General features: G+C 46.7%; 1 protein-coding gene across 3 annotated transcripts in view; it reads left to right on the top strand.

The window, feature by feature from the left end:
* The window catches only part of TPMT (thiopurine S-methyltransferase), a 60,106-nt gene extending 50,763 nt beyond the window's left edge, over nt 1-9,343 (top strand). For all 3 annotated transcript variants that reach the window (XM_073631133.1, XM_073631132.1, XM_073631134.1), the window contains exons 7-9: nt 4,278-4,363; nt 6,974-7,018; nt 8,835-9,343. In XM_073631133.1, coding sequence (XP_073487234.1) covers nt 4,278-4,363; nt 6,974-7,018; nt 8,835-8,956 — 253 coding nt within the window. In that variant the 3' untranslated portion in view covers nt 8,957-9,343. The remainder of the gene's footprint in view (nt 1-4,277; nt 4,364-6,973; nt 7,019-8,834) is intronic.
* The last annotated feature ends 5,185 nt before the right edge of the window (nt 9,344-14,528 follow it).

Here is a 14,528-nt window from a genome sequence, read left to right as displayed (position 1 = left end):
ATCACCAGTACAGTATTTGTACATTTAAATCATATCCCCTCTCAAGCGTCTCCTCTCCAGAGAGAACAAGTTCAGTGCTCGTAACCTTTCCTCATAAATAAGGTCCTCCAGTCCCTTTATTCGTTTTGTTACCCTTCTCTGGACTTTTTCCAGTTCCAGCACATCATTCCTGAGGACTGGTGCCCAGAACTGGACAGCATACTCCAGGTGCGGCCGGACCAGAGTCTTGTAGAGTGGGAGAATTGTTGTTTTATCTCTGGAGTTAATCCCATTTTTAATGCATGCCAATATTCTGTTTGCTTTGCTTGCAGCAGCTTGGCATTGCATGCCATTGCTGTGCCTGTCATCTACTAGGACCCCTAGGTCCTTTTCAATCCTAGATTCTACCAGAGGTTCTCCCCCCAGTGAGTAGATTGCATTCATATTTTTGCCACCCAAATGCATTAGTTTAAATTTTTCTACATTAAACTTCATTTGCCATGTAGTTGCCCACCCCATTAATTTGTGCAGATCTTCTTGCAAGGTTTCCACATCCCGTGGAGAAGTTATTGCCCTACTTAGCTTAGTATCATCCGCAAATATGGAGCTTGAGCTGTTTATCCCATCCTCCAGGTCGTTTATGAATAAATTAAATAGGATTGGTCCCAGGACAGAAACCTGGGGAACCCCACTTTCCACCCCGGACCATTCCGAGTACTCCCTATTTATCACTACCCTCTGAACTCGCCCCTGTAGCCAGTTTTCAATCCACGTACTCACCCTATGGTCCATGCCAATGGACCTTACTTTGTACAGTAAACGTTTACGGGGAACTGTATGAAATTCTTCTGCAAAATCCAGATACACCACGTCCACGGGCCCTCCTTTATCTAGATTGCAGCTCACCTCCTCATAGAAGGTTAATAGATTGGTTTGGCAAGAACGATTCTTCATGAATCCATGCTGATTACTGCTAATGATACCGTTGTCATTACTAAAATCTTGTATATAGTGCCTTATCATCCTCTCCAAGAGCTTGCATACAATTGATGTTAGGCTAACTGGTCTGTAATTCCCAGAGATGTATATTGGCCCTTTTTTGAATATTGCTGCTACATTGGCTTTTCTCCAGTCAGCTGGTACGATTCCAGTCAGTAGACTGTTCGTACAAATTAGGAACAATGGTCTGGCAATTACTTGATTGAGTTCCTTAAGGACCCTCGGGTACAAGCCATCTAGTACCGGTGACTTATTGATGTTAAGTTTTTCAAGTCTAATTCTAATTCTGTCCTCTGTTAGCCATGAGGGTGCTTCCTGTGACATGTCATGAGTATAAACATTGCAGCTTTGGTTACTGAAGTCCCCTGATTCCCTTGTGATGACTGAGGAGAAGAATAAATTCAATACCTTCGCCATCTCTCTATCCTTAGTAACCAGATTCCCTTCGTTATTCTTTATGGGCCCAATATGATCTGTCCTCCCTTTTTTACTATTTATGTACTTAAGGAATTTCTTGGGATTTTTTTTACTCTCCTCCTCTATGTGCCTTTCCTGTTCTATCTTAGCCACCCTCATTGCACCCTTACATTTCTTGTTGCATTCTTTGTACAGTTGGAATGCTGATGATGATCCCTCAGCCTTGTTTTTTTTTTCTCCTTTGCTTTTATATGCATTTTTACATTGGAGTTAAGCCACCCAGGAATTTTATTAGCTCTTTTAAATTTATTTCCTAATGGGATGCACTGGCTAATGCCCTTATTTAATATGTTGTTAAAGCATACCCATTTTTCCTCCGTGTTCTTTGTTCCTAAGATTTTATCCTAATTATTATCTTCTAGCAAGGAGCGTAGTTTAGGGAATTAGGTGTCTTTGTATTCCCCTTATGTCTCCTATTTGTGTGATATATACTAAAACGAATTGACCTGTGATCGCTGTTTCCTAAATTGCCCCATATTTCCACATCCGTGATCAGGTCTGTATTGTTGGTAATCAGTAGATCTAGTAACGCTTTGTTTCTAGTTGGTGCATTTACCATCTGACCCATGAAATTGTCCTGCAAGACATTTAGGAACTGGCGAGCCTAATGCCACGTACACACGATCGGAATTTCGGTACCCGCAAAAGACCGATGAGTTTTTTGTCGGAAAATGCGACCGTGTGTATGCTGCATCGGACTTTTGCTGGCCGAATTCCAGCCAGCAAAAGATTGAGAGCATGTTCTCAATTTTTCGGTCGGAAAAAGCTCCCATCCGAAAATGCGATCGTCTGTGGCAATTCCGACGCGCAAAATTCCTACGCATGCTCGGAAACAATTCGACGCATGCTCGGAAGCATTGAACTTCATTTTCTCAGGTCGTCGTAGTGTTGTACGTCACCGCGTTCTTGACGGTCGTAAGTTAGGCGAACTTTTGTGTGACTGTGTGTATGCAAGGCAAACTTGAGCGGAATCCCGTCGGAAAAGCCATCATATCTTTTTCCGGCGAGAAATCCAATCGCGTGTACGCAGCATTAGATGAATGTGCAGTTCCTTCCACCCAGTCTATATCTGGATAATTAATATCCCCCATTATGACACTTCCCCTTATTGCCGCTAATCCAAATTGTGATAGGAGGTCTGCCTCCGCCTCCTCCCTCTGGTTAGGGGGCCTAAAGCATACTCCCAGTATTACTTTCCCCTTAGTTTCCTTCCTTTGTAGCTCTACCTAAAGGATTCCACCTCCTCCCTTGCTCCCTTAGTGATGTCATTAACATCACTAATGATCACCTTTAGAAGTCATCGAAACCAACTCACTGATCAGAGTACCTGAGCCTGACATGCTATGGCCCTGATTAGAATCTTCCTGCCTCTGTGCTAACTTCTGTCTTTCTGTTCTCATGCCTTTGTGCCTGCATGAGGATCTTGGGCTTGATGATAGTCTTCTTTTGAGACTATGCTCAGTTTCACTGTAGTCCATTGCAACTCAACATTTCTCTGCATCTGACAAACACACTTAGTCCTTTAACTGCCTCATGCATCTGTCCTGGAAGGTCAGACTCTCACTGCCGTGGTGGATTTTCAAACCAACGCTGTGGTCAGGGAAACACTTTACCCAAAGATGTGGAAAGTTCTTACAGCAGATGGCAGTCTGTCAAGCATGAGGAGGAATCTTGGACACCCTATGTTACGGTTCAAGTGCCTGGTGATTGGCCCATCACTGTTAAAGTCTTTAGCTTTGTGTAAGCTTTGACTGAGATCAACTTAGGGCTTACACCTGGTTTCTTCTTCTAATCTCCATAGAAGTGTAGAACATCAGGAGAGTAAAGACAAAGTTGTTTTGCCTAGCATAGGCAAAGCACAACTTTACCTCTGTTATAAAGCCAAACAGGGACCAACATTTTGTTTTTTTGGAGTTTATGGTGGAGAAGGGTTAGATGTCAAATGTTTTATTCATGTCCGTTTCCCTCTGCGTTATCCCCCCTTACTTACTGTTCTGTCTGATCCCTGTTAAATTTAGATGAAGTATAGAGAAATTCCTTATGGGGGACAAAGACCATCATAAAAACCTGACAGAGGTTTCAACTCTTCCCACACATATTGATTATTGCTCTCTTTGTTCTTGTTAGGGGATTCACGCTTCCCCAGTGGGAATTTGACTATAGTTGAGCTTTAAATTACTTTGTTCCTAAAGTTTAGTTTTAAACATGTCTATTATATACAAACTTTAGCTGGTGTATAAAAAGTGTAATGAAGAGAAATTTACTTCCTACCCATAGCAACCATTTGGAATCATTGTTTCATCTTCATACCTGGCCTGCAGAAATGAGATCTGGAAGCTGCCTGGTTACTAAGGGCAAGAATATATATTTATTGTAGCACATTTTTCATATATTGGCGTTATATAATTCAAGTATCTAACATTTCCATTGAACACCTCTGAGCAAAGAGAAGTCACACTCCCCTTTGTTGCCGCCACGCTCTGCAATAACTCTTTAGTATAATTAGCAACTGCAGAGTGAACAGGAAAAAAGGCCAGAGCTCCATTACTTATAATTTGTGGTGTAATAGTCCAACAGTGAGGAAAGAGGGGGTTGTATTGTTTGTTCTAGTTACAACAGAAAAGACACACTCTATTGGCTGTAAGGCAAGGTAAGGTATAAAATTTGTGCATTCATTCATTTAGACCTTTGCTACAGACATATATACAGACACATGATGGGTTTACAGATAGAAAATATTTTTTTTTGCACATGCTTTACCTGTCTTTTGTTACAATTTAGCATTTTTTACTTACTCCATTTTATCATGTATTTTTGAACAGTTACGCCAGTGTTCTATTATCATTACTAAATAAGGATAGCCGCTATATGATTGTAGTCCTTGAATACGATCCAAAGTTGATGACAGGTAAATAACTAAAATGTTTGTTTGTGTCTTACATTTCCTATGTTTATTTTGTTATGTATCCCACAAGAGTTATTTTATCTCATGTGGCAGCACTGGTGTTTGGTAAGCAAGTCAAGTCTTTGATCATTTTTCATCTACTTCATATGTTACCACATTGACTCCACTTTCTAAACAAAGGGCCAGTTTACTGTCCTTCAGACTTTAGGGGGTCGGGCTGTGGCCATCTGTAGTAGAAAATGTGTCAGCATCAGTGGGAGTAAACCATGCCCCATCTTTTGTGTCAGTGAGTGGAATTGTGACTCATCGTTGGTGTAATTGAGAGGCATTGTGCCCCTTCGTTGGAATCAATGGATGAAATAGTGCCCCAAGGAGCGGATAAAACAAGCAGAGGGCTGCAGTTTGGAGACCACTGGTCTAAATTGTTAAGCTTCATACTAGCTATAGTAACCTTCATATTATTTTCTCACCTAGCTTGTCACTATACTGCCTGCTGCTTTGTGAAATGTTAGTATCTGGCATGAGGTAGATGGATTGCTATTTAAAGTACCATAACACAAATTTCAGTAACAACATAATGTATGCACTCTAATTTACAGTTATAGAAAAGTGATGTGATACTAGAGTGGAATTCAAGAGCATTGTGTGGTCACATGGTTTACAAGTACAAGGAAAAAACAATCCTTGGTGGGCAAGTCTTGATTTAGGTCAATATCTGGAAATAGAAGAGGACAAAGCAGAAATATTTATCTACAAAAAAAGCATTTAAAGCGTTTGTTAGCCTCCCAAAAAAATGTTGATTCTGATCCCTTAAAGCAGATTACACAAAGCACAGCCCTTGTGCTATGTAATCTGCCCCCCTCTAAACTGTAAAAAAAAAACCTAAACCTACCACTTCCTGTATGCCCTCTCTAATCAGACCTCGATAACCAGGGCAGCTCCGCCCTGATCACCACCGTGGTCAAAATGCCTCCCTCTGTGGTAGGCTGCCTGCTCTCTGCTCTCCTCTCTCCCCCCCTTACCCCCTCCTTGTCAGCACCCTTGCTTTCTGTATCTGAGCCGGCCCTGCCCCACCCTGTTGCTATTATTTTAATATTAAAATATACATTTTGTCACTGCCAGCCTCTCTATTAGAGGCTGGCATAGCACACTGTGTATGTTTTATTTAAAAACGAGCACTGTAAATACTGTATATCAGCTGTCTTCAGGCCAGTCATGTGACTCGCAGCCTCTTTCCAGCTCTGGTGGGCGTCTTCTGCAGAGAAGACAAGCAGCCACGTGATTGCCCTCTGATGTCAGAGGGAGATCACGGCCCCTCCTACAGAAGACATCTATCAGAGCTGGAAAGCGGCCGTGAGTTATGAGACCGGCCTGAAGACAGCTGATATACAGTATTTACAGCATTTGTTTTTAACTAAAACATAGCACACTGTGTATGCCAGCCTCTAATAGAGGGGCTGGCATAGACTTGTATAGATGCCTTAACAAACACTTTAAGAAAGGGAACTAAACATTTCCATAGGTGGAAATGATATACTAAAAAGAAAATTGGTGATGAAATCATGCATTAATGTTTTCACCCTTTTAATTGCCATCATCCCTTCTATTTATGTACTGTATAAAGATCATGCCACTGTATAAGGACATGGATGAGCAAGTTAGGGGTGGAGGAACTTGACTGGCCTGCACAGAGTCCTAACCTCAACCCGATAGAACACATTTTGAGATTAATTAGAGCAGTGTTTCTCAACTCCAGTCCTCAAGGCACCCCAACAGGTCATGTTTTCAGGCTCTCCATTATTTTACATGGGTGATTTGATCAGTTTCACTGTCTTAGTAATTACCACAGCCGTTTTATCTGAGGGAAATCCTGAAAACATGACCTGTTGGGGCGCCTTGAGAACTGGAGTTGAGAAACACTGATTTAGAGCATAGACTGCAAGCCAGGCCTTCTCGTCCATTATCAGTGCCTGACCTCACAAATGCACTTCTGGAAGATTGGTCAAACATTCCCATTGACACTCCTAAACTTTGTGGACAGCCTTCCCGTGAGAGTTGAAGCTGTTATAGCTGCAAAAGGTAGGCCAATTCAATATTGAAGCCTACGGACTAAGATTGGGATGCCATTAAAGTTCATGTGCGTGTAAAGGCAGGCGTCCCAATACTTTTCACAAGATAGTGTATGTGCAGTGGCAAAGGATGGGTAGAACAACCACACAATGCATATATGCTGATTCTTTGGGCCCCCGGGCATTACAAACTATTTAAAGGGATGCCTGGGTGGGTTGGAAGGGTTAAAGCTGAACTCCAGGCAATTAAAAATGCTAATTCCTGCAGGTATGAAAAGTCTGGTCTTTAGGCTGGCCGTGTTGTCTGGCAGGGTTATTTAAATCTCAGAACTGGATGAACAAAAATGCAAACCTTATAGTAGGTGAAACAGCCCATACAGTCGTATTTTATCTGTGTACAGTATTTAGATAGGTGACCGGATTTCAGGTCTAACAACGTTTCAGTCTACAGATGTTTTGCCCAGTGATATAATTCTAGATTTTAAAAGTCTGCAGGCTCCATGCCTTATGAAAACTGAGTAACGCTGTGTGTGTTTTCCTGTAGGGCCACCATTTTATGTCCCTGAATCTGATATAGAGCAACTGTTTGGTAAGTACTGTAGCTTCGGTGATACAAGTTTTTTGCCTTTAAGAAAATACTCCTGCAAACATTGGTATAAGTATGCTGATCATCTTTTATTTATTTAGGCAGCAGGGGTCTGCGTAGAGTCATGAGCGATCTTGTTTACCACCCATTCCTTTTTTGATTTTTGATTTTTTTTTTTGACTTGCATAACGTGCCTTTTCTGAATGTGCTTTAGGGCTCGTTCACAAAAAAATTGTAGCTGCAGTGAGCCAGTGTTAGTGGGTGGTATGGTGCGCAATTCAGTACATCACACACAAGGGCGTAACTACCACCATAGCGACCCATGCGGGCGCTATGGGGCCCGCAGCTGAGTGGGGCCCAGTGAGGATAAGAGCACCGCTGGCACAGTCTCCCAGCCAGGGAAAGAGAGAGGAGAGAAAGAGGCGAGCTGTCAGTATCAGCAGAGAGCTGAATTGCCCGATGTAATAGCTTTCATTAGAACTTCCACTGTTCCCGGGGCTCACGTCACATAGCTCCACCTCTTGGCCCGGTGCCTTTGATAGACAGAACGCCGATCCAATGCGGGACATGTGACGTCATCAAAGGCGTCGGGCCAAGAGGTGGGGCTATGTGACGATGAGCGCCGGGAAGACGAGAAATTCAAATGAAAGCTATTACAGCGGGCAATCCCGCTCTCTGCTGATCCGGGTGGCTTGCCTCTTCCTCTGCATAGGTGAGGCTGTATGGGGCACAGGCAGACCAGGCTGTATGGGGCACAGGTCACGCTGTATGGGGCACAGGTCACGCTGTATGGGGCACAGGTCACGCTGTATGGGGCACAGGCAGACCAGGCTGTATGGGGCACAGGTCACGCTGTATGGGGCACAGGACATGCTGTATGGGGCACAGGTCACGCTGTATGGGGCACAGGTCACGCTGTATGGGGCACAGGCAGACCAGGCTGTATGGGGCACAGGTCACGCTGCATGGGGCACAGGACACGCTGCATGGGGCACAGGTCACACTGCATTGGGCACAGGTCACGTTGTATGGGGCACAGGACACGCTGTATGGGGCACAGGACACGCTGTATGGGGCACAGGTCACGCTGTATGGGGCACAGGCAGACCAGGCTGTATGGGGCACAGGTCACGCTGTATGGGGCACAGGACACGCTGCATGGGGCACAGGTCACGCTGCATTGGGCACAGGTCACGCTGCATAGGGCACAGGTCACGCTGTATGAGGCACAGGTCACGCTGTATGGGGCACAGGTCAAGCTGCATGGGGCACAGGTCACGCTGTATGTGGCACAGCTCAAGCTGCATTGACACTAGGGCAGCTGTGGGGGGGGGGGGGGGGGCTGTTTGCAGGGGGGCCCCATAGAACATTTTGCTATGGGGCCCTGCTATTTCTAGTTACGCCCCTGATCACACAGCTCTTTTTCTTTTTTTTTTTTTCAAAGAAGTTTATTTGAAGTGCCCAAAAGTGACACTTCATTTATGTCACTGTACAGCAGCATGGTTTCCTGCACTGCTGTACAGTGATATGTGATCCTGTCCAGTGCACTGTGATAAAATGCAGCATGTCTGCATTTTAACACAGATCACTGCAGCGCAGCTCCAGGCTGTGTTGCAGTGTGAATAGGATACGTAGCAAAACAATTGTTTTCTATGTGTCCTAGTGGTGACTGGTGTTTTTGCATTGCGGAATGCGTGAATTGGCCCTTTTTATAGTTTTAAACAAAAATTTAAAAACTTTAAACCAGCAGGTGATAAAACAAAATATGGCATACTGATATAGTTTTGTTTTAAAGTCATTTTTCTTTATATGCTTTCAGGTTCTGCCTGCAACTATAAATTGTTGAAGAAAATTGATGCAATTACTGAAAGACAGCGAAAGTGGGGACTTGATTACTTCTATGAAAAAATATACCTTGTGACACCAAAATCCCATTCGTGATGCATTTAAAGCGGAACTAAATTCATCAATTTAACGGTTTAAAAAAGTTACATTCCCAGAACTTTCCAGGATTGTATTTGTCACATTTGCTTGAACTCTCAACCAAACTATCAAACGGCTGGTGTTATAACTGTTCACATGTGCAGCACCATGGCAGTTGAGGATCAAACAAAGGCCAAGATGATCACTTTCTTGGCTGAAAACAATAGGAGGGTTTAGTTCTGCTTGAAGTGGGGAAAAATGTTTTAAGATGTGTTGTTAATGTCAATAGATTTCAGGTTACCACCACTTGTAATTTCTTTACTTTCCTAAAGCCTAATTGATGATTTGATGGCTAAATTGTATGATCTTCACCTCAGATATAAATGTCTAAATTGTAAAAATGTCCGTAATGTTTCCTTAGCCTCTGTTTTTCACTATATGTAATCTGTTATACTATTATACACTCAGTGAGTCATTTGGGGAAGACTTTCCTGTCATGGATCCACAGTAATGTTTGCCTGTCAGCCAGGCCCAGACTGGGATGAAAAATAGGCCCAGGCAGTTTGAAGTGAGCAGCCCATGACACGTTAACCAGCCCCTTCCCTGCTCTCCACCCCGAAGGATCCCCCGGGAGAGGGGAGGGGGGAACCCGGCAGAGGTGTGGCAGGGTGGGGGCAAGGGGGGACCAGGAAAGAGCATGGGGGGTGGAGAGCACAGGGAGGAACTTGGAGAACATGGGGTGGGGTGAGAGCACAGGGGGAAGCAGAGAGCACAGGGGGTATGTGGAGAGCACAGGGGGCAGCGGAGAGCATGGGGGGGGGGATGTGGAGAGCATGGGGGAAGGTGGAGAACATGGGGGGTGGCAGAAAGCATGGGGGGGGTGACAGAGAGCTGGGGGGATGGGGGAGAGCACGGGGGGATGGTGGAGAGCACAGGGTGGTGGCAGAGAGCATGGGGGGATGTGGAGAGCACAGGGGGTGGGGGGGATGTGGAGAGCACAGGGGGGTGGCAGAGAGCATGGGGGATGTGGAAAGCACAGGAGGGTGGCGGAGAGCATGGGGGGGCGGAGAGCACGGGGGGCAGAGAGCACGGGGGGATGTGGAGAGCACAGGGGGGTGGCGGGGAGCATGGGGGGATGGCGGAGAGCATGGGGGATGTGGAGAGCACTGGGGGGCGGAGAGCATGGGGAAATGTGGAGAGCATGGGAGATGTGGAGAGCACTGGGGGGCGGAGAGCATGGGGAAATGTGGAGAGCATGGGGGGATGTGGAGAGCACAGGAGGGGCGGAGAGCACAGGGGGGTGGCGGAGAGCATGGGGCGATGTGGAGAGCACAGGGGGTTGGCGGAGAGCATGGGGGGATGTGGAGAGCACAGGGGGGTGGCGGAGAGCACAGGGGGCGGAGAGCACAGGGGGGTGGCGGAGAGAATGGGGGGGAACATGGGATGTGAAGAGCACAGGGGGGTGGCGGAGAGCATGGGGGGATGGCGGAGAGCACAGGGGGTGGCGGAGAGCATGAGGGGATGTAGAGAGCGCATGGGGGGGCGGAGAGCATGGGGGGATGTAGAGAGCACAGGGGTGGCGGCGGAGAGCATGGGGGGGATGTGGAGAGCACAGGGGGTGGTAGAGAGCACAAGGGCGCAAAGAGTATGGGTGGGGTTGAGAGCACGGGGGGGCAGCAGAAGCATTATGGGAGGAGCAGTGCATGCAGCTGCATTTAGAAGAATCATTCTCTCCATCTTCCTCCTGCGGTCTTGGAATGCCTGCCTCACCTCTCCCTCTCGCAGGCATTCAGAAACTGCAGGAGGAAGATGGAGAGAATGATTATTCTAAATGCAGCCGCCCCCACTGCTCCTCCTATCCAGGTTACAGGGGGGGCCGCACTCACGCTCTCTGTCATCCGGTGTTCTGTCAAGAAATGCCTGGGCTAAGAGGCGCATGCGCTGTACGCAACATCACAAAAGCTGATTTTATCATCAGCTGTTGTGACGGCGCAGGTGCATGGCTCCAAGGTGTCTGCAGCAGGTGTCTGTTTTAGCTCCTCCCCCCTTCATAGTCCCGCACCGCCACCGACGGCTGACCTACACGTCCGGCCGCGGAGAGGCCGAAGGAGTCTCTTCTAACTCCACCCCCTTCATGTTTCTGTTCCCCTGGCGCAGATAGCTGAGCTTAACTGCCAGCCGGGCGGCCGTGGAGAGGCTGAGTGACCGGCGCGGCCTCAAAGAGCAGCCTTGGGCCCCACAAGGACTTGCAGCCTGGCGGCCCCGGCCCACCGTGCAGGTGCCCGGTTTGCCCTATGGCCAATCCGGGCCTGCTGTCAGCTTACCTCTCCATGCGTTCAGCTTGAGAGACCAGCCGCCCTTCACCCGGCTGCTTAAGTAATCTCTCCTTAAAGCATGGCTCCACCCCAGGCACTATCAGGGAACACTATATTAACCTGTGCACTGCAAGCCAGCCCTGCTGATCAATATTGTGCCTTTGGCTTCCGTGGGCTCCTTGCTGTGTGTTCTAGTTACCGATCTTGGCTTGTTTTTGACTGTCCTTGTCTGCTTCATATCCCGACCTTGGCGTGTTCCTTGACTATCCCTACCTGCTTGTTCCCCCGACCTTTGGCTATCTCCTGACTATCCTTTGTTGTCGCAGTCTGCTGCTTCCTCTCTACCTTCCTGTACTCTACCGTGAGTGTGAGCTGGGAGGCCCTGCACCATTAATTTTGAACTCCAGCCTCAAAACGTCCCCTCTGATCGGGCAAAGGTAGCCAATTTTATTTCCCCCCTCTCCTGTGAAGCTTTAGCCTGGGCTGCTCCCCTGTGGGAGAACAATTATCCTGTGGTTTCCAGCCTGTCCGACTTCTTGAAGCTCTTTCAAAATATCTTCGAAGAACCGGCTCGGGGTTTCTTCAGCGGCCAGTGCCCTTTTACATCTTCTCCAAGAATCTTCTTCAGTGGGACAATATGCTCTTCAGTTTCGTATCCTCACAGCTGAATTGAGCTGGAACAATGAGGCACTAGTTGCAACCATTTTACATGGCCTCTCTGACCGAGTGAAAGGCGAATTAGTGGGAAGAGCCATCCCTGCCAGTCTGGACGATGTAATTTCCTTGTGTAACCAGATCAATGTTTGTTTTCAGGAAAGGTCCCTAGAAAAAAAAGACGCCAGCAATCCCTGGGCCCTAGCCAGTCTGAGCTCCCCTCCCTTTGTCCTGTGGAGCATCTTCTGCCTGATGAGGAACCTATGCAGCTGGGTCGTACCAGGCTAACCCCCGAAGTGCGTGCTAGGTGCAGAACTCTGGGGTTGTGTCTCTATTGGGGGGCAAGGGTAATTTTTGGGACTCCTGCTCGCTTTGTCTGTGAAACGCTCGGGTCTAATACATCTGGAAGGTGGAGTATTGGACCCAGAAACCTCACCTTCTCGTCGTCTTCCGGTGTTCCTTCATGTAGGCGATTCCCCTCAATCGATCTTTGCATACCTGGATTCCGGGGCTGCTGGCAATTTTATGGACTGGAGAACTGCTTCTTCCATGAAGCTTACCCTTTCGCCCCTCACTACGCCACTGGTAGTCTCGACATGACTTGATGGCACTGTTCTCCCAGGGGGCCCTCTCCGCTTCCAGACTCTCCCTATTAAGATGTCTGTGGGGATACTCCACCTGGAGTGGATATCCTTCCTTATTCGCCACTCCTCTGTTGGCATTAGAAGAGTGGCGTCATCTCTTGGAGGGTTCCTCTCACTCCATAACGATTTTTATGGATCATAAGAATCTACAGTACTTACAGAATGCTAAATGTCTGAATCCCAGACAGGCCAGGTTGAGTCTTTTTTTTTCCCGTTTTAATTTCACGATTACGTACAAACCTGGTCCCGGGCTGATGCACTCTCTAGGTCATTTGACACTTTGGACGAGGAGTCCACCCCTGAACCTGAGCCAATCTTTCTGACCTCATGCATTGTTGCCCATTCTACCGCCCTGGAGTCAAAAATTCCTCCTGGCAAGACCTTCGTCCCCACTGCACTAAGAGCTAAAATCCTTTGTTGGGGACATGATTCCAAGGTGGCAGGTCATGCTGGGTTCCTCCGATCCTTCCTGCTCATCAGTCGCCACTACTGGTGGCCTACTTTCTGCTCGGATGTCAAGGACTACATTAAGGCTTGTCATGTCTGTGCTCAGTCTAAATCCTCCACACAAGCTCCTGCTGGTCTTCTCATGCACTTACCCATTCCTAAGGAGCCCTGGTCTCACATTGCCATGGATTTTATCACCGATCTCCCACTCTCTGAGAATAATACGGTAATTTGGGTGGTAATCGATCAGTTCTCCAAGATGGCTCATTTTGTTCCTCTTCCTGGTCTCCCTTCTGCCCCTGCTTTGGTTCCCATCTTTGTTCAAGAAATCTTCCGCCTCCATGGGGTTCCTTCTCTGTTTCTGACAGAGGTATTCAATTTACGTCTTGTTTTTTGAGAGCTTTTTGCAAATCCCTCAATATTGTCTTGGATTTTTCCTCTTACCACTCTCAATCCAATGGACAGACTGAGAGGGTTAATCAGTAGTTAGAGGTCTTTCTCCGCACCTTAGTCTCTGCTCATCATGACGATTGGTCCTCTCTACTTCCGTGGGCAGAATTCTCTCACAACAATCATGTAAATACCACTTCTCAGAAGACATCCTTTTTCACAGTTTATGGAAAACACCCTCAACTCCCTCTTCCCATGACCTGTTCACCAGACATTCCAGCTTTAGCTATGGCTCAGGAATTTTCAATTCCATTAGGGGTGACGTTCATGATTCCCTCCAGGCAGCTACTGACAAATTCAAAGGATTTTGCCGACCGTCGTAGGCGTAAACTGTGTCGCCTGGGGGTCGCGACCTGGAGACAGACTGCAGCTAAATCCATCCCCACCACCTAGGGGCCTCTGGTGAACACTTGCTGGCTCTTAGATTCCACTCCCTGGGAAATCTCATGCTCTAGTTCCCAGTGTGATCCCTGTTGGTGCTCAAGAATACCTGCTCTCCTGAATCACCTTGAGCTCCATCCGCAGCAGTCAGTCGTAGGGTCCACTACCTTGCGGTGCACTCCTGACCCCAATGGAGTGCATCTGTCACCTGGACTCAGGTGACCTTACATTTCCAAACCAATGTACTTCTACTCTCTTCAAAAGCCAATCTTCTTAAAGTAAATATATTAGAACTATTAAAGCCCAACTCTGGGTAAAAATGTTATTGTTATTACAGCACCAGCTATGTACAGTGCCTTGCAAAAGTATTCACCCCCCTTGGCTTTTTTCCTATTTTGTTACATTACAGCCTTTAGTTCAATGTTTTTTTTTAATCTGAATTATATGTGATGAATCAGAACACAGTAGGCTAAGTTGGTGAAGTAAAATTAGAAAAATATATACATAAAACTATTTTTCAGAAATAAAAAACTGATAATTGGCATGTGCGTATGTATTCACCCCCTTTGTTATGAAGCCCATAAGTTCTGGTGCAACCAATTATCTTCAGAAGGCACATAATTAGTGAAATGATGTCCACCTGTGTGCAATCTAGGTGTCACATGATTTGTCATTACATATACACACCTCTTTGAAAGG

Source organism: Aquarana catesbeiana, linkage group LG05, assembly GCF_042186555.1.
Source record: "Aquarana catesbeiana isolate 2022-GZ linkage group LG05, ASM4218655v1, whole genome shotgun sequence".
Lineage (NCBI taxonomy): Eukaryota > Metazoa > Chordata > Amphibia > Anura > Ranidae > Aquarana > Aquarana catesbeiana.
Note: the sequence above shows the minus strand (reverse complement) of the source record. Positions and strands in the feature narration are given on the sequence as shown.